Source organism: Heteronotia binoei, chromosome 20 (assembly GCF_032191835.1).
Source record: "Heteronotia binoei isolate CCM8104 ecotype False Entrance Well chromosome 20, APGP_CSIRO_Hbin_v1, whole genome shotgun sequence".
NCBI lineage: Eukaryota > Metazoa > Chordata > Lepidosauria > Squamata > Gekkonidae > Heteronotia > Heteronotia binoei.
Window position 1 is genome coordinate 36,971,629 of NC_083242.1, and position 27,058 is coordinate 36,998,686.

At 49.3% G+C, this 27,058-nt stretch overlaps 1 protein-coding gene across 1 annotated transcript in view; it reads right to left on the reverse strand.

The window, feature by feature from the left end:
* Window positions 1–26,811, reverse strand: part of GRIN2A (glutamate ionotropic receptor NMDA type subunit 2A) — a 388,418-nt gene extending 361,607 nt beyond the window's left edge. Inside the window, exon 1 of the mRNA XM_060260719.1 lies at window positions 26,396–26,811. Coding sequence (XP_060116702.1) covers window positions 26,396–26,797 — 402 coding nt within the window. The 5' untranslated portion in view covers window positions 26,798–26,811. The remainder of the gene's footprint in view (window positions 1–26,395) is intronic.
* Window positions 26,812–27,058: the final 247 nt, after the last annotated feature.

A 27,058-nucleotide genomic window follows, 5' to 3' on the forward strand; every position in this document is an offset into this window, starting at 1 on the left:
ACACAGGGCTTCGAGGCTTCAAAATGGCAGGTTGTCTGCCTACCCTCTTCAATATACCCACCAAGTTTGGTCCATATTGGACTTGGGGGACTTACAGACCCCTAAAAAAGGTCATTCAGTGCAATGCTATTCAAAGGGATGTCACCTCTGCTGGTTCAGAAGTGACAAAAACTGACCTGGGTGAGCTAGAGGCCTTCAACACACACAGCTCCTCCCTGGGTGACCCTACACATGGCCCACGTGTTACATGCATGTCAGATTTGGGGGGGATCCAAGAAGCAGACCACCAAGCAAGGTTTCTCCAGGAAAATGTTTTTGGGGGAGTTGTCCTGCGCCATTTTGAGACACTACAGTGTGGATCTGGTTAAGCTACCGGCATCAGACTCCCAGAGGACCTCCCCAGGGACTACCCACATGGCTGCAGGTGGCTGTGTCTTCCTGGGACCAGCCACCCAGCCCTGGTGACATGATAACTGATTGGGGCCAAGCCTTCCATCCTACCTGGGAAGGTGAAAGGGACTACCAAGCCTGGCAACTGGGACTCACTGCACAGCTGTGGGAGGGGGCACTGGTGGACTAGCTAATGTGGGAATGTGTGAGAATATGTGGCAGAGGAGAAAGGATGCTTTTCTGGAGCAGCAGAAAGGGTACCCCACAGCCGAGGAAGAGGGCAGTTAGCCAAGCCCCCCAGAAATCTGTAGATAGTTTGGGTGCCTGAGTGGGAGAGGAGAGAGCAGAAGAAAGGGTACCCCACAGCCGAGGAAGAGGGCAGTTAGCCAAGCCCCCCCAGAAATCTGTAGATAGTTTGGGTGCCTGAGTGGGAGAGGAAAGAGGAAACCCCCCAGGCAGAGATTCAAGCAACGCAGGAAGAAACAAGGTGCTTTTTGAAGGAGCAGAAAGGGGACCCCGCAGCCAGCATGCAGAGAAAGGGCGGTGTCCAGAACCCACAAAAGTGAACAGTCCACCCCCAAACCAAATAAAAAACATGTTTTAAAAGAAAAAAAATCTATCCATGTTTCCCACTCCTCGCAGCAAAGAAAAAGGCGGCAGGGGGGAAGAAGTGTAGCTCTGAATTCCAAGAAAGGAGAAAAGAGAGAGAGGTGGTGCTTTTACTCTGACAGTTTGCATACAGGCCGGGAGATTCAACAGGTTTCTCCACCCACCCCAATAATTCCCCCCCCCCCTCAGTCCACCAAAAGATATTCTTTCACACGCGAGGAGAACAAGACTTGCAGAACCCAGCTGCAAACAGAGAACAGGAACGTGCCTCCAGTGATTATATACATTTCCCACCCGCCCCCCATCTTGAGGAAGTGAGATCGATGCCTATCAGCTTCAGACTGTCACTATTGGTCCCTCAATGGCTGGAAATATCCCACCCATACCCACTTTTCAGTGCAAAACTCCATGGGTGGAGTTTCTTTGCCAAGATTGCACAAGAGGTTCCGAACCGGGCAGAAAGTTCGGAGACTTCCTGGTCCGAACATGTGACTTTCGAACCGAACTGTCCGAACCTCGAAAAAGGTAAAGTCCGGGCCAGATTTTGTTTGGGTCTGTGCCCATCCCTACCCCTGATGTAGCCAATCCCCCAAGAGCTAACAGCAGGCCCTATAAGAAGAGCCTTGTAAGCTCCTGGAGGATTGGCTACATCAGGGGGGTGTGGCCTAATATAAAAAAGGAGTTCCTGCTACAAAATAAGCCCTGCCCAATATCAACATCAACTCTGTTTTAGAAGCTCAAAGGAAGCGTTTAGGAGGTGGGGTGTGCTCAGATTCAGCCTCCCCCCCTTACAGGTCATGCGGCTACATCCCGTCCCAAGGAAGGTCGCATCCCCGTGCCACCACCAAATGCAACGCCGAGATACCGCAACTCAGCTCATCGCAAAGAATAATTTAACAAGCAAGCAAGGATTTAGGTCATGCCTCCAAATTCTATTTTGGGTAAACATCCCCTCTTCCCAGACACACAGCATTCTACACGCTTTTCATCACTGCTGAGCAGCACCAAAACAGCCAACAGGATGGGCTTCCAGACTCGGCTCAGCCGGGGGGCCCCGCTCTCCTCGCTCACATGCTTTGCGCTGCAGCAGTCTTGCTTCCCATCTATAAACTGGCGACCATTTCTTCTTGGCGTTACCAATGGGATGCGGGCAGTTCTGGCCATCACATTTAAAGGGACCGTACACCTTTAAAATGCCTTCCCTCCACTGGAAATAATGAAGGATAGGGCACCTTATTTTGGAGTTCACAGAATTGGACCCCCTGGATCCAATCCTTGTGAAATTTGGCGGGTATTTTGGAGAGAGGCAATGGGTGCTATGCTGAAAATTTGGTGCCTCTACCTCAAAAAGCAGACCCCTACCGAGCCCCAGATACCCACAGATCAATTCTCCATTATCCCCTATGGGAATCAGTCTCCATACGGAATAATGGAGCACCCAGCAGACATTTCCCTCCCCCCCCCCTCCCCGCTTTCTGATGACCCTGAAGCGGGGTGGGCCTCCAAACCAGGGGATCCCCTGACCCCACCTGGGGATTGGCAACCCTGCGCTAGTCCCATCATGCACTCTCAGCCTAGCCCACCTCGCAGGAAAGTTGTTGTGAGGATAAAACGGAGGTGGAGAGGGCAACGTAAGCCGTTTCGGGTCCCCACTGGGGAGAAAGCAAGAGTATAACTGGAGTAAATTAATAAACGTATAAATACACCAAATAGGCAGGCTGCCAAACTGTCCATAAAACAAACAGCATCTGCTCAAAGTCAGGCTGACAGCTGCAAATGCACAGATGTGAACAGGACCTGACCTTCCAAGGAGAGCCAGGTACTCTGGTTGAGCCCTGGATTCCACTCCCACTGAGAGCCAGTTTGGTGTAGTGGTTAAGTGCGCGGACTCTAATCTGGGAGAACCGGGTTTGATTCCCCACTCCTCCACTTGCCCCTGCTGGAATGGCCTTGGGTCAGCCATAGCTCTTGCAGAGCTGTCCTTGAAAGGGCAGCTTCTGGGAGAGCTCTCTCAGCCCCACCCACCTCACAGGGTGTCTGTTGTGGGGGAAGGAGATATAGGAGATTGTGAGTCGCTCTGAGTCTCTGATTCAGAGAGAAGAGCAGGGTATAAATCTGCAGTGGTCTTCTTCTTCCACTTTGGTGTAGTGGTTAAGTGCGCGGACTCTAATCTGGGAGAACCGGGTTTGATTTTCCACTCCTCCACTTATAGCTGCTGGAATGACCTCGGGTCAATCATAGCTCTTGCAGAGCTGTCCTTGAAAGGACAGCTTCTGGGAGAGCTCTCTCAGCCCCACCCACCTCACAGGGTGTCTGTTGTGGGGGAAGGCAATAAAGGAGATTGTAAGCCGCTCTGAGACTCTGATTCAGAGAGAAGGGTGGGGTATAAATCTGCAATCTTCTTCTTCTTCTGTGGCTAGTCAGGGTCGCTCAGCAGCCGAGTTGCCAACCCTCACCTGGTGACTGGAGATCTCCTGGAATTACTACTTACCTTCAGGTAACAGGTCAGTTCCCATGGAGAAAATGGCTACTTTTGAAGGCGGCCTCTATAGCATTATACCCCATTGAAGACTCTCCCTTCTCCAAACCCTGCTCTTCTCCAGCTCCACCCCAAAGTCTCTGGGTATCTCCCCAGCTCAGAGCTGAGAATCTTACTCAGCAGCTGGTAGCAACCAGCCCTCAGCAGCCATTCTTTAAAAAAAAACAACCAATAAATCTTGCAGTTGCAAGCAGTGTTCCCTCTAATCTGAGTTAGTGTGAGCTTGCTCACAGGTTTTTTTGGTTTCTGGCTCACATGTTTTTGTCTTAGCTGAGCAAAAATGGACCAAACTCATGGCTGCAAGAACTCACAACTTGAATGCCACTAGTTCACAAAGTAGAATTTTTGCTCACCAAGCCTCCACAGCTTCGAGGGAGTATTGGCTGCAAGTACCCAGAGAGAAAATCGGTTTGCTGTTTTCAAAGCACCCCTCTCATCGCTAGATTGTCGGAACAAGAAATCAGCAGCTTAAAGTACCATTTTATCCCTTGGTAACTAGCCAATTGTGCGGGGCGGGGAGGGATTTGTATTCCCATCGTGTTCGTAACCCTTCCTAGGGCAGATCAAACACAAGGAGCTGGCTCCCCCCATTCTGCCCAACTGCCAACACAAAACGCCATCAGCCCGGCCGCTTTTTAATCCCTCTCACTCGTGGGCCAGTAATTAGTCGGCTCTTGTGTGAAAGAGTCGCCTACCGAGGGCTCAGTTGGGGGAAACAGCCAAAAAACGGTAAACTAATTACACTCCTTTGCCTCTCCCACAAAGCCCTTTGAGGAGCACAGGTGCCGCTTCACAGCATCTGCAAGTGAGACAAGAAGCCCCCTGCCCTGTGCATTTGCTTGGGGCCAAAAGACCCATCAAAGGGTCTGACGCCAACAAAGGAAGCAATCGCATTCTCCACGTGGGGTCTCTCCACAGCCCACTGCGGCGGAGGCCTGGTGCTTTATCTGCTTCCCCCAGCTCGGATTTCTTTACGTCCAAATATGTTGGTACAAAGTGCAGGCCAGTCACAGCTTGTGGTGATCCAGTAAGGTTTTCAAGGCAAGAGACATTCGGCGTTGTTTTGCCATTGCCTGCTTCTGCGTAGCAACCCTGGTACTCTTTGTGGGTCTCCCACTGAAACAGCGACCAGGGTCATCCCTGTTTAGCGTCTGAGATCTGATGAGATCGGGCTAACCTGGGCCATCTGGGTCAGAGCAAGACATGAACAGGAGTGGTTTGCTGCTGCTTGCCTCTGCACAGCAACCTTGACACTCCCTCCTTAGAGGTCTCCCACCCAAATACTACGAAATACGCAGAGCACCGAACGACATCATTATATGCAGTGCCCGATAAGGACTAACCACGCCATTTTGGATTCTAGGGAATGAAACCGAAACTGAATGGAATGCTTCTGAACTGTACGACACTGTATGAAATGGTTTTTTTTAATGATTTTATTGCAATTTTATTTTAGCACTGTTGTTAGCCGTCCTGCGCCCATCAGGAGAGGGCGGGATACAAATGTAAACCAATAAATAAATAACCAGGGCTGACCCTGCTAGATGGGAACACAAAGACACAATATTAGCAGAAATGCTTGGCTTCTCTCTCTCTCTCTCTCTCTCTCTCCCTCCCTCCCTCCCCCAGATGATGGTCCACCACTTTCTAACATGCCAAATTTCGTATAAATGTGACATTTCCTTCCAGCAACTCCGGAAAACAATACTCAATACCAGGGCTATTTTTGCAGCAGGAACTCCTTTGCATATTAGGCCACACACCCCTGATGTAGCCAATCCTCCTGGAGCTTACAATAGGCCCGGTACTAAGAGCCATGTAAGCTCTTGGGGGACTGGCTACATCAGGGGGGTGTGGCCTAATATGTAAAGGAGTTCCTGCTACAAAGAAAAGCCCTGCTTAATACCCATTTAAAAGGAGGTCTTCTGCTCGCCTTCCTTCCCAGCCTTCCATCAGGCTGCCTGTGACCCTGCCGTTCACCGGCATCCTAACCAACGCTCCTCAAAGCCAGTTTGGTGTAGTGGTTAAGTGTGCGGACTCTTATCTGGGAGAACCAGGTTAGATTCCACCCTCCTCCACTTGCAGCTGCTGGAATGGCCTTGGGTCAGCCAGAGCTCTCTTATCTGGGAGAACCGGGTTAGATTCCCCATTCCTCCACTTGCAGCTGCTGGAATGGCCTTGGGTCAGCCATAGCTTTCTTATCTGGGAGAACTGGGTTTGATTCCCCACTCCTCCACTTGCAGCTGCTGGAATGGCCTAGGGTCAGCCAGAGCTCTCTTATCTGGGAGAACCGGGTTTGATTCCCCACTCCTCCACTTGCAGCTGCTGGAATGGCCTTGGGTCAGCCATAGCTTTCTTATCTGGGAGAACCGGGTTTGATTCCCCACTCCGCCACTTACAGCTGCTGGAATGGCCTTGGGTCAGCCAGAGCTCTCTTATCTGGGAGAACCAGGTTGGATTCCCCACTCCTCCACCTGCAGCTGCTGGAATGGCCTCGGGTCAGCCATAGCTCTTGCAGGAGTTGTCCTTGAAAGGGCAGCTTCTGGGAGAGCTCTCTCAGCCCCACCCACCTCACAGGATGTCTTTTTTGGGGGTGGGAAGAAGATAAGGGAGATTGTGAGCCCCTCTGAGTGAGCTTCGGAGTGGAGAACAGGATATAAATCCAACTGTGTGGTGCTAGCCTTCCATGGCCTCCCAAGCCTGTTATTTGGGCCAGCTATTCTCCATGGCATCTTACGAGATTTCCCACAAGAGACCCGGAAAAGCCAAAACGTCTCAACCAAGCCCCCACGCCCGGCAGTCTCCACAGGCCGTCATGGAATTACTTCTGGTGTTACATCGCGTACATTCTAGCTCGGCGTGTCAAGGTCTTCCGAGCTTTTCTTTCCCCGGCAACTGCGCTGTTGCTTGTATTTAACCCTGCTAGATTCTTGTTTTATGTAACTATGAAAAACACAAACAAGGCCAAGCAAGCAGGATAATAAAATACCTGGATCACGGGGGCTCGGGAGATGACTGAGATGACTGCCGGAATGATGTGCACACAGGCACAGGATTTTTGCTTTTATTTATTTACATTATCTGCGGTTCGCCTTACTCACGGGGACTTGAGGCAGGTCACAGCGAGTGTTGAGAGTCACGGGTGGCTGGGAGCCACGTTCTTCTGTTTTGCAGCCAAAGTTTTGCATGCTCACTTAGCACACAGGCGAGAACTGGGCAGCCAAACATGTGGCAAGAGGTGAATCTTTTTTTTTTTTCTAGACCAAAAAACCCCTGAAGATGTAGCCCAAGGATGGCCAAACTGTGGCTCAGGAGCTGCATGTGGCTCCTTCACACACATTGTGTGGCTCTGAAAGCCCCCACCGCCCCATCGGCCAACCTGGAGAAGGCATTTCTCTCCTTAAATCACTTTCCCAGGCCAAGCCAGCCAGTGGCATGGAGAGTGCATTTAAAGATGCTTTCTTTCCATTTCTCCTCCCCATCTATTTGCTCACCTTCCTTCCTTCTAAGCCTTACCAGTGTGGCATAATGGTTAAGTGCATGGTCTCTTATCTGGGAGAACCGGGTTTGATTCCCCACTCCTCCACTTGCACCTGCTGGAATGGCCTTGGGTCAGCCATGGCTCTCTTATCTGGGAGAACCGGGTTTGATTCCCCACTCCTCCACTTGCAGCTGCTGGAATGGCCTGGGGTCAGCCATAGCTCTCTTATCTGGGAGAACCGGGTTTGATTCCCCACTCCTTCACTTGCACCTGCTGGAATGGCCTTGGGTCAGCCAGAGCTCTCTTATCTGGGAGAACCGGGTTTGATTCCCCGCTCCTCCACTTGCACCTGCTGGAATGGCCTTGCGTCAGCCATAGCTCTAGTAGGAGTTGTCCTTGAAAGGGCAGCTACTGCAAGAGCTCCCTCAGTCCCACCTACCTCACAGGGTGTCTGTTGTGGGGGGGGGGAGGGAAGGTAAAAGAGATTGTGACTGCTCTGAGACTCTGCGATTCATAATATAGGACAGGATATAAATCTAATCTCTTCTTCCTTCCTTCTTGTCTGTCTGTCTTACAGCTCTCAAACATCTGACATTCATGTCTTGTGGCTCTCAAACATCTGACATTTACTCTATGTGGCTCTTACATGGTACATGTGGAAAAATGGTATCATTTCTTTAAGTTTGTACAAGAACAACAAAATGTTTCATGTCAAGTGCCAGAAAAATATATAGACTTTGTATTCTATTAAGTCTCTCTACATAATATTGTAATCATAATGGGATGGCTAAAGTTATAGATATTGTATAGTTGTATGTGTTGGATTGTTATTGTTATATTAATATTAATAAATTTATTTAAAATTGAAAAAAAAAAGTTTGGCCACCTCTAATGTAGCCTTTCCTCAAGGCTTTTTAGGTAGAAAAAGCCCAGCAGGAACTCATTTGCATGTTAGGCCACACCCCTGACATCCCCATAGTTTCATACAGTGCTGTTTATAGAAAAAGCCCCGCATGATCTAATTTGCATATTAGGCCACGCCCCCTGGTGCCAACCCAGCCGAAACTGCATTCCTGCTCCAAAGAAAAAGAGCCCTGCCCTTCCTTATAGATGCAGAAGGCTACTAACTTTGCTCTGGACTGCTCTGTTCATCGACTTGCATAAAATGGAGTGCCATTTTTATCCTCAGGGATTCACTTGCTCCTCGGGTGACCACAGACGGATGCCGCAGTGGCTACAGGGAGGTTGCATCTAGCCAGTGTCATGTTATCTGACTAAACTGTTTTTGCACACTGCGAACTGAAAACTACAAACGTGCCACAGGCAGTAAGAATTTAATCTAGTAAAAAAAAAAATTTATCCAGGAGATAACCAAGAGGTCTCGAAGGAACTGAAGGATGGGTGGTGATGGGGAAGCAGAAATCTTCCCTCCTGGCTGATAAAGGCTCCGTTTTTAATATTATTCCAAGAAGATGGATCCACCAAAGCTTTCCACCGTGACAGGTAAATGGAGCATCCCTGCTGTAAAGCAGTGTACTTTGGAGTAATTAGAACAGAGGCCAAACCAAGACCTTCACAACCTGCTTTGGGAACAGCCCAAAATCACAGTCCAACCCGGAGATCTTCTACCTTGATATCACTCACACCGACTGTTGCATACAATTAATTCTCCCCGCCCCCCACTTCCAATTTCCCATCTCTGAGCTAACAGGGCACGCATTTCCTGTCAACATGTTCTATTTCACTCCATGCTCTAGCCCACAACTCCCACAAACCACAAGCAATTCCATATTCCTTGGCATGATCTGGTTAATACTGGAGACAAGAAGGTCGTTCTTGTCCATGTGAATGGATCTGAGGCACAGTAAAGGAAAATGACAAAGAAGCAATTTTCATCTGGCTCTCACATTTGCTGGTCACCCAGAAGTTTTTGCCGCTGCTAGGCGAAGTTAGGGTTGAACATTACACGTTCTCACCCCACTAAGTTTTGGGAACGGGACTTTGACTTATGGGCAGCAGTGAAGCTTCTGGGATTTCCCCCATGCTGGGCATCTGTGATACAGGCTGTGCTTTGGAATTGTTAAAAAAAACTCCCAAAGCACCTTGAAGACTAACAGATTTATTTCAGAACAAAGTCTGAGTCCAACAAGAATAACAAGGTTTTAGATAGCAAGTTTGGTGTAGTGCTTAAGTGTGCAGACTCTTATCTGGAAGAACCGGGTTTGATTCCCCCTCCTCTACTTGCACCTATTGGAATGGCCTTGGGTCAGCCATAGCTCTCTTATCTGGAAGAACCGGGTTTGATTCCCCCTCCTCCACTTGCACCTGTTGGAATGGCCTTGGGTCAGCCATGGCTCTCACAGAGTCGTCTTTGAAAGGGCTGTGAGAGCCCTCTCAGCCCCACCAACCTCACAGGGTGTCTGTTTTTTTTTTTGGGGGGGGGGGGGTAAAGGAGATTATAAGCCGCTCTAAGACGCTGAGATTCAGAGTATAGGGTGCAGTATAAATCCAATATCTTCATCATCTTCTTTACTCAAGATATAAGCTTTTCTGTGCACACACACTTCTTCAGATACAATGGAATGAACATTAGCAGCCCATACATATAGGCTGAGAGTAAGCAGTAAATTAGCATACAGCATAATGAAGAAGATGATATTGGATTTATACCCCAACCTACACTCTGAATCTTAGAGCAGCTCACAATTTCCTTTCCCTTCCTCCCCCACAACAGACACCCTGCGAAGTGGGTGGGGCTGAGAGGGCTCTCACAGCAGCTGCCCTTTCAAAGACAAACCTCTGCGAGAGCTATGGCTGACCCAAGGCCATTCCAGCAGCTGCAAATGGAGGAGTGGGGAGTCAAACCTGGTTCTTACTGAAAATGTCAAGACAGTGTGTGATTGCAATAAAAAAGGCCAGCGCCATGCTGGGAATTATTAGGAAGTGAATTGATAACAAATCAGCCAGTATCATAATGCCCCTGTATAAATCGATGGTGCGGTCTCATTTGGAGTACTGTGTGCAGTTCTGGTCGCCGCATCTCAAAAAGGATATTATAGCATTGGAGAAAGTGCAGAAAAGGGCAATTAGAATGATTAAAGGGCTGGAACACTTTCCCTCTGAAGGAAGGTTGAAACGCTTGGGGCTCTTTAGCTTGGAGAAACGTCGACTGTGGGGTGACATGATAGAGGTTTACAAGATAATGCATGGGATGGAGAAAGTAGAGAAAGAAGTACTTTTCTCCCTTTCTCACAATACAAGAACTTGTGGGCATTCGATGAAATTGCTGAGCAGTCAGATTAAAATGGATAAAAGGAAGTACTTCACCCAAAGGGTGATTAACATGTGGAATTCAGTGCCACAGGAGGTGGTGGCGGCTACAAGCATAGCCAGCTTCAAGAGGGGTTTAGATAAAAATATGGAGCAGAGGTCCATCAGTGGCCATTAGCCTCAGTGTGTGTGTGTGTGTGTGTGTGTGTGTGTGTTTATATACTTTTTTTTTTGGCCACTGTGTGACACAGAGTGTTGGACTGGATGGGCCCATTGGCCTGATCCAACATGGCTTCTCTTATGTTCTTAATTCCAGGGGGAAACAGTGAAGGAAATAAATAACTGTATTTATTGTGATAACTGCTTTTTGATGCTTTATAACTTTGATGTTACCTGCAGGAAAGGCAGGATAGAAATTCAACAAATAAATAATATCAACATTTATTCATTTTATTTATTTTATTTCAGTATGAGCAGAGTGGTAAAGCTGCAGTACTGCAGTCCTAAGCTCTGCTCATGACCTGAGTTCGATCCCAGCAGAAACTGGGTTCAGATAGCCGGCTCGAGGTTGACTCAGCCTTCCATCCTTCCGAGGTTGGTCAAATCAGTCCCCAGCTTGCTGGGGGGAAAACATAGATGACTGGGGAAGCCAATGGCAAACCACCCCGTAAAAAGTCTGCCACAAAAACGTTGTGAAAGCAACGTCACCCCAGAGTCGGAAACGATTGGTGCTTGCACAGGTGACTACCTTTACGTTTATGAGCAGAAGGTCCCAGGTTCAATCCCAGGCATCCCCAGCTAAAAAGAAAGGCCATAGGTGACATAAAAGATCTCTGCCTGAGACCCTGAACAGCTGTTATCAGTCTTTCCTGGACCAAGGGTCTGACGCAGTAGAAGGGCTATGGCTCAGGGGTAGAGCATCTGCTCGGCATGCAGAAGGTCCCAGGTTCAATCCCCAGCCGTTGAAAGGACTAGGCAGTAGGTGATGTGAGATACCTCAGCCTGAGACCCTGGAGATCTGCTGCCAGCCAGAACAGATAATACTTGATGGACCGATGGTCTGATTCAATAGAAGACAGCTTCACAGGTTCACTCCACCATCCCTGCTACCGTTCCATTGGGTATTCTGCACACCATCTCTCTGTCCTGAAGCTCAGCCTCCTCCGTGCCCAGCAAGAATATCTTGTATACACGCATCCAAACTGTGTCACCCGTTCAGTAATTAAATATGCTTTTCTGGGGCAAATGTGCACTAAGAACAGATTACCTTCATTCCGCTTTCTGTTTATCCAATTATGATCCGCCAGCTCTCTCGCGCTCAGCCGAATATAGATTGCGGAATCCATTTCCAAGTGGCTCGCATACATGGAGAGCTCCCCAGAGACCCAATATTAGCAGAAATGAAAATCAAGGCTAATTCTTGTTAGCTCTCACACCACTGTGGGGAGCTTGTGGAAGACAAGTTTTAATTGGAGGTGCAGAGCTGGCTTTGGGACTGTCTACATGCAGCTGTTCTGATTCTGGAATGCAACCGGTTTACAGGTACCAGGCAGTGGGAAAACCCAGAGTTTCTAAGTCTAGACAGATAATGCCCTAAGGTAGTCCCAGACTTCCTACCTAGTTCTAGATGCCCTACCGGTCTCACAAGAACAGTCCCCTTCCCAGAGATAGCCCCAACGCCCATCTTTTTTGTCCCATCAAGTCACATCCAGCTTTTGGTGACCCCAGCAAAGAATGGTCAAGGCAATGGTAGTTTACGGTGGTCTTTCTCTACAGAGTATTCCTTGGTGGTCCCTCATCGAAGTACTGACCCTGCTTAACTTCCGAGATCTGACAAGAAACTTATGGAGACCCCAGCAAGGGGCTTTCCAGGCAAGTGAAAAGCAGAAGTGGTTTCCCATTGGCCTCCTCTACAGAGGCATTCTTGGCAGTCTCCATTCATAGGGCTTCTGGTCCCACTGGTGGACCTCCTGACAACACCTGGGTTCTTTGGCCACTGTGTGAAACAGAGTGTTGGGCTGGATGGGCCCCTGGCCTGATCCAACATGGCTTCTCTTATGTTCTTATGTCTGGGGCAGGGGTGCTCTGTATTCTTGGTGCTTGGGGGAGGGCAACAGTGGGAAGGCTTCTAGTGTCTTGGCTTCACTGATGGACCTCCTGATGGCACTTGGATTTTGGCCACTGTGTGACACAGAGTGTTGGACTGGATGGGCCATTGGCCTGATCCAACATGGCTTCTCTTATGTTCTTATGTGACACAGAGTGTTGGACTGGATGGGCCACTGGCCTGATCCAGTATGGCTTCTCTCATGTTCTTGTGTGACACAGAGTGTTGGACTGGATAGGCCATTGGCCTGATCCAACAGGGCTTCTCTTATGTTCTTATGTGACACAGAGTGTTGGACTGGATGGGCCACTGGCCTGATCCAGTATGGCTTCTCTCATGTTCTTATGTGACACAGAGTGTTGGACTGGATGGGCCATTGGCCTGATCCAAAAGGGCTTCTCTTATGTTCTTATGTGACACAGAGTGTTGGACTAGATGGGCCACTGGCCTGATCCAGTATGGCTTCTCTCATGTTCTTATGTGACACAGAGTGTTGGACTGGATGGGCCACTGGCCTGATCCAGTATGGCTTCTCATATGTTCTTATGTTGCACAGATTGTTGAACTGGATGGGCCATTGGCCTGATCCAACATGGCTTCTCATGTTCTTATGTCTGGGGCAGGGATGTTCTGTATTCTTGGTGCGTGTGGGAGGGGCAGCAGTCTGAGGGCTTCTAGTGTCCTGGTCCCACTGGTGGACCTCCTGACAGCATCTGGGGTTTTGGCCACTGTGTGACACAGAGTGTTGGGCTGGATGGGCCATTGGCCTGATCCAACATGGCTTCTCTTATGTTCTTATGCTTTTATGTACTGACCCTACTTAACTTCCGAAATCTGACAAGAGAGGCATGGTGACCCCAGGGCAAGCAAGGAGCAAAATTTGCCATTGCCTTCCTCTGCAAAGTATTCCTTGGTGGTCTCCTATCCAAGTACCAACCCTGCATAGCTTCCAAGGTCTGATGAGAGACTTAAGGTGACGCCAACAAGGCGCTGGCCAAACAAGTGAAAGGCAGAAGTGGTTGGCCGTTGCCTTCTTCTTCAGAGCTTTCCTTGGTCATCTCCTATCTAAGAACCGACACAGCTTAGCTTTCAAGATCTGATGAGATCAGGGTATACCATGCCGCCTTCCCTCCCTCCCTTCTAAGGGACAAGTAAAGGTTAATATCTAATACATTTTAATCCAGTCCTTCCTTTGCAAAGAAGAGGGGTTTGGTCACTATCTCACCCTTTTGCCAAAATGAACAGTTCATACTCAACAGAGAGGGGGGTGGGGGGGGGGGAAATGCCCAGAGCCTGCAGTCTTTGAAACCTCCAGCAGCAAAAACTAGCAGCAAAAACTTGTGACTTCATTGACTAAACGGTGGCTTCCCTTGTAGCTGGTTCTTGCACTGGTGGTTCAGAAATTCTGAGATCCCACAGGACAAAAGAGAGAGAAAGAGACAGGGATGTTGGTAGGAACAGGTGGGCAGAGAACGGCGTAGCCTGATTTGTCCAAATGGAACCTCCATATTCAAAGGCAGTAGATCTCTGGAGGGAGCCAGAAGTGAGCTTTGCCAAGAGCGCCAGACAGTCCACGGCTGAGCCCGACAGCAGCTATTAGTCCTAATAGTTAAGGATGGAGCCTCCACACTAAGAGGAAGTGCACCTCTGAATGCCAGTTGCTGCTGGGTAAGCACCAGGGAATGACGTAGCAGTCAGAGTGCCTGACTAGGATCTGGGAGAGAAGGGCTAGAAACCCCACGGCAGCTTTCTGGGGGACTAGTCACAGCCTTGCTTACCTCTCAGAGTCATTGTGGAGAAAAAACAGAAGAAGAAGACGGAGGAGAAAGGAGAAGAAGGAGAAGAGGAAGGAGGAGGAAAAGTAAAAGAAGGAGGAGGAGGAGGAGAAAAAGGAGGAGGAGGAAGAGGAGAGAAGAAGAAGAAGGTGGTGATGGTGGTGATATTGGATTTATATCCCACCTCTCACTCTGAATCTCAGAGAGGCTTACAACCTCCTTTCCCTTCCTTCCCCACAACAGACACCCAGTTTGGTAGGTGGGGCTGAGAGAGCTCTCCCAGAAGCTGCCCTTTTAAGGACAACTCTGCGAGAGCTACGGCTGACCCAAGACCATTCCAGCGGCTGCAAGTGGAAGAGTGGGGAATCAAACCCGGTTCTCCCAGTTAAAGGTCGGTGCACTTAACCACTACACCAAACAGGAGGGAGGGAGAACTACATAGGCCACTATGAGTTCTCTGAAAGGATGGAAGGATCAAAATGTACTGCATAAACACATTTCTGAATGTCTCTGGGCATGCACGGAATGGTGCCTCTTTTTCCCATGCAAACAGGGATGCGGGGAAAGGGGAGGGGGTGTCTTTGCTCTCACTAGAACTTGTGAAGGGCAAAGGGCGCCCCAGCAGACTTCCCTTTTTATGCAGCTGATGTGCTTGTGAATGGACGGAGCCAAAACACTGATACGCCCCCCTTTGCATAATTTTGCACCACCCAGGCTCTCCTGAAACTATCCCTAATCCCAAAGGAAGGACACAGACAGTTCACAGGAAGGTGCCTGCCGCCCTTGGTCTTTCAAGGTCAGTATTGTCCACTCTGACAGGCAGCTGCTATCCAGGGTCTTCAGCCCAGAGGCCTTTCCCATCATTTCCCACCTGATCCTTTTCACTGGAGATACCAGAGGTTGAAGCGGTGACATTCTGCATGCCAGGCAGAAACTCTGCAACTGAGCCACCAACCCCTCCCAAATCACAAGGCTGACCTTTACTTGCCTTGAACACAAACACACACCCACACACCCCCGAGGAAGTTCACCCTACAGACGAGACATCAAACTAAACCTAAACGTAAAAACTGTGTCGTAATAGGTGATTTTAACTACCCACAGATTGATTGGGTCAATATGTGTTCTGGTCGAGAGAAAGAGATTGAGTTTCTTGATGCTCTCAATGACTGTGCTATGGAGCAGATGGTCTCAGAACCTACCAGGGGTGGGGCGATCCTGGATCTGGTCCTAAGTAATGCCCAAGACTTGGTGAGAGACGTAAAAGTGATTGCGCCGCTTGGGAACAGTGACCATAATGTTATTGATTTCACCGTTTGTATAAATAGGGAGTTGCCCAAAAAGACCGCCACAACCACATTTAACTTTAAAAGGGGTAAATTCTCTGAGATGAGGAGGCATGTGAGGAGGAAACTGAAAGGAAAGGTAAATACGGTCAAAACCCTTGGGGAAGCTTGGAGACTATTTAAAACTATAATCCTAGAAGCTCAGATAAAATACATACCACAAGTTAGGAAAGGCACAAACAGGTATAAGAAGAGGCCAGCATGGTTAACAAACAAAGTAATGGAAGCTGTAAAAGGTAAGAAGGACTCCTTTAAGCGGTGGAAAACCAGTCCAAGTGAGATTAATAAAAGGGAACACAGACAGTGGCAAATCAAATGCAAGACTGTGATCAGGCAGGCAAAAAGGGACTATGAGGAGCATATTGCAAAAAACATAAAGACCAACAATAAAAATTTCTTCAAATATATTAGAAGTAGGAAACCAGCCAGGGAAGCAGTGGGGCCCTTGGATGACCATGGGGTAAAAGGATTACTGAAGGAGGATGGGGAAATGGCTGAGAAGCTGAATGCATTTTTTGCCTCCGTCTTCACCGTGGAAGATGAGAAGTGTTTGCCCGCCCCAGAACCACTAATATTGGAAGGGGTGTTGAAAGACCTGAGTCAGATTGAGGTGACAAAAGAGGAGGTCCTACAACTAATAGACAAATTAAAAACTAATAAGTCACCGGGTCCGGATGGCATACATCCGAGAGTTCTGAAAGAACTCAAAGTTGAACTTGTGGATCTTCTAACAAAAATCTGTAATCTTTCATTGAAATCTGCCTCCGTTCCTGAGGACTGGAAGGTAGCAAATGTCACCCCCATCTTTAAAAAGGGTTCCAGAGGAGATCCGGGAAATTACAGGCCAGTCAGTCTGACTTCAATACCGGGAAAGTTGGTAGAAACCATTATCAAGGACAGAATGAGTAGGCACATTGATGAACACGGGTTATTGAGGAAGACTCAGCATGGGTTCTGCAAGGGAAGATCTTGCCTCACTAACCTGTTACATTTCTTTGAGGGGGTGAACAAACATGTGGACAAAGGAGACCCGATAGATGTTGTTTACCTTGACTTCCAGAAAGCTTTTGATAAAGTTCCTCATCAAAGACTCCTTAGAAAGCTTGAGAGTCATGGAGTAAAAGGACAGGTCCTCTTGTGGATCAAAAACTGGCTGAGTAATAGGAAGCAGAGAGTGAGTATAAATGGGCAGTCTTCGCAGTGGAGGATGGTAAGCAGTGGGGTGCCGCAGGGCTCGGTACTGGGTCCCATCCTCTTTAACTTGTTCATAAATGATTTAGAGTTGGGAGTGAGCAGTGAAGTGGCCAAATTTGCGGATGACACTAAATTGTTCAGGGTGGTGAGAACCAGAGAGGATTGTGAGGAACTCCAAAGGGATCTGTTGAGGCTGGGTGAGTGGGCGTCAACGTGGCAGATGCGGTTCAATGTGGCCAAGTGCAAAGTAATGCACATTGGGGCCAAGAATCCCAGCTACAAATACAAGTTGATGGGGTGTGAACTGGCAGAGACTGACCAAGAGAGAGATCTTGGGGTCGTGGTAGATAATTCACTGAAAATGTCAAGGCAGTGTGCGTTTGCAATAAAAAAGGCCAATGCCATGCTGGGAATTATTAGGAAGGGAATTGAAAACAAATCAGCCAGTATCATAATGCCTCTGTATAAATCGATGGTGCGGTCTCATTTGGAGTACTGTGTGCAGTTCTGGTCGCCGCACCTCAAAAAGGATATTATAGCATTGGAGAAAGTTCAGAAAAGGGCAACTAAAATGATTAAAGGGCTGGAACACCTTCCCTATGAAGAAAGGTTGAAACGCTTAGGGCTCTTTAGCTTGGAGAAACGTCGACTGAGGGGTGACATGATAGAAGTTTACAAGATAATGCATGGGATGGAGAAAGTAGAGAAAGAAGTACTTTTCTCCCTTTCTCACAATACAAGAACTCGTGGGCATTCGATGAAATTGCTGAGCAGACAGGTTAAAACGGATAAAAGGAAGTACTTCTTCACCCAAAGGGTGATTAACATGTGGAATTCACTGCCACAGGAGGTGGTGGCGTCCACAAGCATAGCCACCTTCAAGAAGGGGTTAGATAAAAATATGGAGCAGAGGTCCATCAGTGGCTATTAGCCACAGTGTGTGTGTGTGTGTGTGTGTATATATATATATATATTTGGCCGCTGTGTGACACAGAATGTTGGACTGGATGGGCCATTGGCCTGATCTAACATGGCTTCTCTTATGTTCTTATGTTCTTATGTAAACCGTGTGGGAAAACTCAGAAATCTGCTTGTTTGCCGCATTTGGTCAATGCATTCCCCTCCACACACACACAAAGACGCAAACTATTAAACTGTCATTTCAGATTAAAGCCGGCATGTTTTCCAGCCCCGCTAATGGTGGATGACAAAGTGGGAAAAGACGACGCGTTTGACAGCGGCAATATGGATCGGCCTGCTGTTGAGAGTCACACAAGGAAGCTGTTGTGACTCAGTTCTTGGCAGGTGAGCCACTGCCGGGGCTCCACACCACCTCTGCAGGGCGGCTGTTACTCAGGGTAGAACTTTAGCCCACCACCCTCCACGAAAAACAAAACGTCCTGAGATGGAAAACTCCACTCGCGTCCGCAGACGGTGGCTCTGTGGATCTTCGACTCTGCGGCTGATCCAGTGACTACAAATTATTTCTGATAGCTTCATCTGCGCCGCACGTTGTCTCTCATTTGGGCTTCGTGCTCCTGGAACAAAAAGCTGCAGCGGAGGGGGGGGGGCAGCGAGGCCTACCAAACCAAGCTATTTATAGCATTAGCATGTTATTCCTGACTTGGTGGCATCAACCGTGACGACCGCCTTCTGTTTTAGAAAAATAATTCAGAACAGAACCCCTCTTCCAAAGGTGTTCCTGTAGGTGCTGAAGATGTTTAAGCTCAGGATCTGACAACCATCACCTCCCAGGGTCACATCTGGGAGCAGCAGGGTACGATCTGACCTCTCAGTTACCAAAGGGAAAATATGCAACTTGGGCTGAGTAAAGCACACTCTTTCAAGCACATTTGCTCCATATTATCCTCTTCGCAAAGAAACCCCTGACAACGGAAAAACCCAGTAACCAAAACATCAATGCCTTTTGGTGCTGTTACTGAAAGATTTTCCTGTTACTCAGGGGTGGAATTCTACCAGGAGCCCCTTTGGATATTAGGCTACACCCCCTGATATAGCCAGTCCTCTAAGACAGGGGTGACCAACGGTATCTCTCCAGATGTTTTTTGCCTACAACTCCCACCAGCCCCAGCCAGCATGGCTGATGGAAGTTGTAGGCAAAAAACATCTGGAGAGCTACCGTTGGCCACCCCTGCCTAAGAGCTTACAAGTCTGGGTTTTTTTGTAAGTTCTTGGAGGACTGGCTACATCAGGGGTGTGTGGCCTAATATGCAAAGGAGCTCCTGCTAGAATTCCACCCTTGGGCCACACCTCCCTGATGTAGCCAATCCTCCAAGAGCTTACAAGGCACTTTTTGGTAAGCTCTTGGATGATTGGCTACATCAGGAGGGTGTGGCCTAATATGCAAAGGAGCACCTGCTAGAATTCCACCCCTGCTGTTTCTTAACAGGTTGCCAGGATGAAACCTACCGATTTCATCTTTAAGAACATTGCTGCAGTGAGGGAGGACCCAGTTTCTGTGCCCCCAAAATCATTTGTTCTTGGGCCCAATTTTTCCCAGGGATCAGACAAGCGGCCCTGACCTGGATAGATCCAGCTAGCCCAATCTTGACACAGCCTGGAAGCTAAGCAGCGTCATCCCTTTTTGGCCTTTGGGCGGGAGATCACCAAGGAAGTCCAGGGTCATTGCACAAGGCCGGCAAAGACAAACCGCGTCTACTCTGACCTAGATGGTCCAGGCTAACGTGATCTCATCAGATCCTGGAAGCTAAGCAGAGATGGCCCTAATGAGAACTTGGGTGGGAGATCGTCAACGAACACCAGGGTCACAATGCAGAGGCGGGCAACAGCAAGCCACCTCTGAACACCCATTTGCCTTGAAAACTCTACGGGGATTCCATAAGACAGCTGAGACTTCACAGCAAAACAAAAAAAAAAATCAGACAAGGGATGAGGTGAGACAACAGAGCTTGAAGAAAGACAGGACGTGAGAACATGTGGGAGTACCTTTTTCTCCTCCACACTCATTGTTAACGGTAATGGCGCGGTTCCCTGGCTGAACTCTGGCATGCCCTGTACCTTCTCACCAGGTGATGTTCATTCACATATATTCAGCTGCGCGTTGACAGAGCACACTCCAGAGAACGTGCTCGCAAAGACTGCCCCCAGCTCGTACCATCTGAGGCCGATGAGATCTCAAGCAAAAATGGCTTCAGACAGCCTTCCAATGGCCTGCTCCCAATATCGTGAGGCAGATTCTAAAGGCATTTTTTTACTGCTCCAAGTTAACAGTCTTCTGTTTGTACAGAGCTTTGTTTGCCATGGCCAGTCAGAATATAAACTTCTGAACAAGAAACAAGAGAAAGCAGAGGTTTCCGATAGACTGCCAAAAACAGAAGCCTGCAGGTTAGATCTGGACTAAACATTTCATCAGCCAGTTTGGTGTAGTGGTGAAGTGTGAGGACTCTTATCTGGGAGAACCGGGTTGGATTCCCCACTCCTCCACTTGCACCTGCTGGAATGGCCTTGGGTCAGCCAGAGCTCTCTTATCTGGGAGAACCGGGTTGGATTCCCCACTCCTCCACTTGCAGCTGCTGGAATGGCCATGGGTCAGCCAGAGCTCTCTTATCTGGGAGAACCGGGTTGGATTCCCCACTCCTCCACTTGCAGCTGCTGGAATGGCCATGGGTCAGCCAGAGCTCTCTTATCTGGGAGAACTGGGTTTGATTCCCCGCTCCTCCACTTGCAGCTGCTGGAATGGCCTTGGGTCAGCCGTAGCTCTTTTATCTGGGAGAACCGGGTTTGATTCCCCGCTCCTCCACTTGCAGCTGCTGGAATGGCCTTGGGTCAGCCGTTGCTCTCTTATCTGGGAGAACCGGGTTTGATTCCCCGCTCCTCCACTTGCAGCTGCTGGAATGGCCTTGGGTCAGCCAGAGCTCTTTTATCTGGGAGAACCGGGTTTGATTCCCCACTCCTCCACTTGCACCTGCTGGAATGGCCTTGGGTCAGCCAGAGCTCTCTTATCTGGGAGAACCGGGTTTGATTCCCCCCTCCCCCACTTGCAGCTGCTGGAATGGCCTTGGGTCAGCCAGAGCTCTCTTATCTGGGAGAACCGGGTTTGATTCCCCACTCCTCCACTTGCACCTGCTGGAATGGCCTTGGGTCAGCCATAGCTCTCTTATCTGGGAGAACCGGGTTTGATTCCCCACTCCTCCACTTGCACCTGCTGGAATGGCCTTGGGTCAACCATAGCTCTTGTAGAGTTGTCCATGAAAGGGCAGCTGCTGTCAGAGCTCTCTCAGCCCCACCTACCTCACAGGGTGCCTGTTGTGGGGGAAGGAAATATAGGAGATTATAAACTGCTCTGAGACTCTGATTTAGAGAGAAGGGCGGGGTATAAATCTGCAGTCTTCTTCTTCATCATCATCAGTGGAACAGACCTGTCTCTCCCCTCCCACTGCAACCCACGGATCTCCAAGAAATATGCTACTTCTGGAAGATAACAGGTTCTTGAAGGAAGACACTATGTGTGGGGGGTATCTGCAAGGAATATTCATTGAAAATTGTCAGTTTAATCTGGATGCCACCCAATGTAGGATCTTCTTTACTTCTGGCCCCTGAGGGCAGGCCCTGAAGTCCAAACAAACACCCTGGTCCTCTAGTCAGATCTCAGTTTCTGCCTGCAGAACTCTCAATTCAAGCGCTGGATCCCCCAAACAAAGCCTACACATCAGCTGTGGCTCATGATGTAATGAAGACGCCCTGCCAGGCTCTGAAACTGCGGGTGGCCGTTCAAACCTGTCAAGTGAGGAAGTCTGAATCAAACCCTTACCCCCTCCCCACACACATATGCATGGTTTCTCACTGCTTCTCGGGAAGGCAACAAGACCAACCGAAAAGGAGGGAACAGCCCTAACCCTCTGCTCCTTGAAGGAAAGATGCTAAAAAGCAGAATAGCTGAGACTGTCAGAGACAACAGAGTCCTGCACCTTTAAAATTCTTGATTCTTTAGAGTTCTGGCAGGCATCAGACTTGCCCAACATCATAAAGGTCAAGCTGTGCTCTGGGACTATGTCGGGAGCAACTTCTGTTTTCCCCTTGGAGCTCTCCCAGGTGCTGAAATGCCTGATCAACTGGCCACCTGGGAAATTACTCTCTGTTATCAAGAGATCTCCTCCCCCTCTCCTAATGCCAACTGTGCTTGCTATAGACCAGTTTCCATTAAACTTTGCTAGCACCTTGCATGGATGCCCCTTGGCCAGCACAAAACAGGAACTGTGCCATGAACTTGGGATACGATAGGCACCTTGTCGTCGGCCCCACTATGTTCTGTATTTTTAACCATTCTTGGTTAGAAAGCTGAACGTCTGGGTTGAAAAGTTCTCTGAGCTTTCATTACCCGAAAGATGGGTTTTTCCCAGATTATGACTCACGGCAATAGATCCTACTGCAGTCATTAGCTACTGGGTGTGCCAACTGTAAGAGAGGTAAAAAGCATGCCCCGTGAATTGAACAGCTAGATTTGAGCAAGGGTGGAATTCTAGCAGGAGCTGCTTTGCATATTAAGCCACACACCCCTGATGTAGCCAATCCTCCAAGAGCTTACCAAAAAGAGCCTTGTAAGCTCTTGAAGGATTGGCTACATCAGGGAGGTGTGGCCCAAGGGTGGAGTTCTAGCAGGAGCTCCTTTGCATATTAGGCCACACACCCCATGATGTAGCCAATCCTCCAAGAGCTTACAAAAAAGACCCTTGTAAGCTCTTGGAGAATTGGCTACATTGGGGTGTGTGGCCTAATATACAAAGGAGCTCCTGCTAGAATTCTGCCCCTGGATCTGAGTCCAGAGACCAACAAGAGTTTCAGGGTGTAAGCTTTTGTTCTACTGTAGGCCAAAAAAGCTCCCCTCTGAAACTTATCTCCAGGAAAAGAAGATTCCTTTTGACCCATGAGGCTGGGTTGGGAGAATACATATTGGAAACCTCTCTCTTTCCACCCTTTCTTCTCTACTGCAGAATGTACCCCTTGCATCGGAGAAGAAGCTGTGTTATTTGGATATTCGCTACCACAGAGGACAGAGATGACTACCAGTGTAGACAGCTCTTTGAGAGACAAAACAAAATTCATGCAGGACGGAGCCAGTCAGGGCACCTAGAAGAAGAGATTGGATTTATACCCCACCCTTCACTGACTGCCTGAGACTGGGGGTGACGAAAGAAAGGAAGAACACACCCTTCATAGGCCATCTGCAGCCAGCAAAAGAAAACACTAGAATGATCATGTCTGGGGATGTTCTGACCCAAGCAGTCCTTCTCAGGGCTTTCTTTGTAGCAGGAACTCCTTTGCGTATTGGGCCACACACTCCTGATGTAGCCAATCCTCCTGGAGCTTACAGCAGGCCCGGAACTAAAAGCCATGTAAGCTCTTGGAGGATTGGCTACATCAGGGGTGTGTGGCCTAATATGCAAAGGAGTTCCTGCTACAAAAAAGAAGTCCTAGTCCTTCTATTGGCCCAGCGCTCAGATGAACAGCAGGTACACAGCCGTCGTTGCCAGCTACCCTAGACAGGGAGACGTGCGGGAGAGGCAAAGGAAAGGAAACCTCATCTGGACACACTTTCATTCTTGGGAGATCATGAGATTAGTTGCTGGGCCCACCATTTTGGCCCATGGTAATCTAAACACATGAGGCTGCCTTACACAGAGTCAGATCACCAATGGCCTACTCTAACTAGCAGTGCCTGCCCAGGTTCTGGGGTCAAAGTTTTCCCCATCACCTACTACTTGGTCCTTTCAGATGGAGATACCAGGGCCCAGAAAAGGCAGGAGCTATACAACTTAGCCACAGCCTGCCCCCCATAGCTTCAATGCTGTTGCAAGGCAGAGATGCTAATCTAGGTGGTGAACTGAAAGCGGGAGGGAGAACCCTCCTGAATCTGCCTGTTCCGCTGGTGCAAAGCGTCGCGACCCCTCGTTCTTATCGGTACCAGAAGACGTTTAGCATCAAAGTCGGCCAGGAGGAGATGAAAAGAAATCAGAAGAGAATCCCGTCCTTAAAAAGAAAATTGATTTGTTTTTTGGTATACTAAGCCTCTGTCGAGAAACAGTTCCAGGTTTTTTGATGTGCTGAGAAAATTATTTTGCTGAAAAGCTAATAAGTGCCTCTCCCGTCAGCAAACGCCTCCCAGAATTATCGTCAACTCGTTACAGCAGCGACAAACAGGATCAGCTCTGAAGCTCTTCGCGGCGGGCAGCTCTGCCTCGGCAAAGCCTGGGAAAGGAACAGCACCAGGGGCCATGAGCCCCGGCCGTGGGACTCTGCAGCTGCCTGCCCCATCACCTGACATTCAGGAGAGCAAACTCCCCGCCCGGCCACATTTTCCTCACTCCCATCCTGCATCTCTTCTTCACACGCAGCCACGCATATTCCCACAAGCAGCCTGCAGCGGGGATCATCATCACATTTTATTTGTATCCCGCCCTCCCCGCCAAAGCGGCTCAGGGCGGCTAACAACAAAACTTAATGCATACATTGTACAGTATATAACAATTTAACTAGAATTTAACTACAAGCTCTCCGCAACTGGCACAGAGACTCGAGAAGGCAGCGTGAGGTGGTGTGGCGGTCGGGCACGAGGCGTGGTGAGTAGGTCAGGGCAGCTGCAGAACCTCGGCTGATTCCACGTGGTGGGCCACAGTGGAGGGCCTCTGGGAGACCAGTGTGCTTGGTGCCTGCCAGACCTCCGTGGTGAACTGGTCTGCTGTCTTGGTGACAAGGGCCTCTTCCACCGCAACCTGGAACGTGGGGTCCTTCTTGGCAACTAGAGGGGATGGCTAACTAGTGCCCTCTGCCCCAGACCACATCCAGCCTCCAAAGCAAGTGGGCCTGCCCTCTCACGCCCCGCCAGAGTTTAATCAAGACAAGGCAGTCTTTTTCTTTTAGGTTGTCGGGTTACAAAAACACACAGATCTTTTACACTCCTGCATTATATACCTCCCTTTGCAATTTCCCTACATGACACCTTCACGTGCAGGTCCCCAAGTGGGGCTTTACGTCTCCGCTTCATGCCCGCCCAACTCTTCAGGCTGCCAAGTTGATTACCGAGCCCTGACCATTGCGTTGACACAGCAGGCCACATTCTCAGACTTCAAGCTATGATCTGGAGAACATCCACAGCACCTCTAGACTCTAGAGAATACATGAACTGTCTTTCCTCGCTTCGCCGTGGGACTTGGTAGATCTCTGCCCCAAGCTGCCAACACTTGACATTACGAAGAAATAATGTCCCCAGATTGCTACGATGTGATACTCTTAGCTGTAACTCAATAACGACAACAATAGGAGCCACACAACCAATGCACCCGGCACCTCACAGAGAAACTGAAATGCAGAAAGGCCACTAATATATGCAGAGTTTTAATATGTCGACAAATTTACAGAGGCAAGGGCTATTAGGCACCCCTGGCAGCCATACAGAACTTCCGTGTTTGAAGGCTGGGGAGAAACAGCAGGGAACCCACCCCTCTGCGAAAGTCACAAGAAGGATAAGAATGAGGCACCATGTAATCCAGCGCTCCATACGACAGCCAGGTCAAAGCAGAGTACAACGGAGACAAGCTGCAATTGCGCGTCCACAGCCTCTCACACTCCAAGGCACGATGCCTTCAAAGATGGTGGCTCTATTAAGCTCTCAGGGATAACAGATGCTGGAGTCATCGCTTGTGTATCTACGTCATCCTCCTCTATTTAAAATGGGGAGCTACTCATGCTGTAACTTAATTATCTGCAGTGTGAGAAAATGCAAAACAAAGCACTGGGATGAGCTGGACCATTGGTGTGACTGAAACAGGCAAACGGAGGCTCCAGGAATCACCATGGAGTGATCCGAATGGTGAAGACTCCAGGAATAGCCGTGAAGTGACCCAAACAGGGAAATAAAGGCTCCAGAAATCATCATGATGTGACCTGTCGCATCTAAATGTATGGACTCGCGCATTTCTGTGCAAACACCACCACAACCTGCTCACAAGACTGGCACAGCGCTTAACACAACAACATGTGTAAATTACTCCATAAGGGAGAACAGCAGCAGCTCTGTCCCCTCCCAGCCACAGCCTCCAAGCGCTGTGAAGCACGTCTAAGGCCTATCTAGGCTACCGATTTAGTGTCACGGTCCCCCGCCCAAGAGTTGTGGGAGCTGTAGTTTGGGGAGGGTGCCAAGAATTCGCTGTTGAACTACAGCTTCCGAGCTTCTCTGAGAAAGGGCAGGACCCTTCGATGGCTGAAGTCCTATAGGGCAGACAAGCCTTGAAATGCCTTCGCACCAGACCGACCAAAGTCAGAAGAAGAAACACGAAGCTTTAGAAGTCCAACCAACGATGGCACGATAACCCTGGTCCCCACCTCACCGACATCTATCAGAGCCTTTCTGGTTTTCTATGACACAAAACTCCTTTAAAGCATCCTTTCGTCGGCCCGCAATAATAAGAAGGAACTTTCTCAGCTTCTCCTGCAGCCAGAGATAGACGATAACAATAAGAGCTCGTGGGAGATTCTACCCGTGGGGTTGGGTGCCAATGAAGCATGAGAAGACGCCACGCAAAGTCGCTGCATCCTTGGCCAAAAAGCAGCCCTTCCACTCTCCCTCCCCCAAATCCTCCATTTCCCAACAGGCCTTAGGAGGCAGATCGCTGTACCCTAGAGACAAAGCGTCGGCTTTCCTCCTACCTTTTCCGCCATGATCATGGAGGAACCACCATGAATCCCCAAGATTGGAATGAAGGTCTGCGAGGAAATAAAATCCAAAATCTGCGCGACGGCCTCCTGGTCGGTATCGTCGCCGAAAACCACCCCGTGGATCTTGGTGCCAGACATCAGGTCGCAAACGTTGGTGATGATGCTCTTGGGGTCCGTCTGGTTGACCAGCAGGGGCACCACGTTGACCTCAAGGGTGAAGTTGGCCGCCATCTCCCCCGTCCAGAGGCCGCGGACGTCCCTCTCCGTCAGGCGCTGCATCCGGCCCAGGATGACGGCGACGTTCAGAATGGGGTAGCTCCTCTCTGCCCCGTGGAGAGCCGACTCCGTCAGCAGGGTCTGGAGCACCAGGAGAGTCCAGCAAGCTCGGGCCATCTTCACCAGTTCCATTCCCTGCAGAAGGGGAAGGGGGGGGGTCACATCGCACAAAGGAGGCAAAGAATCAGGATGAAACGCCGCCGTCTCCTGACCGCAGCGAGAGAGAAGACCGTCCCCCAGCAAGACATCCCTGGACTTCTGACTCCTTCTCGAAGACGGAGATGTCTAAAAGTTTCACTTCAGCCTGACAAGCGGGGGGGGGGGGGGGAGAGCGCTCAGGTTGCAGCCAAGCCAACTGCAAGACAGACACCGAGTTTT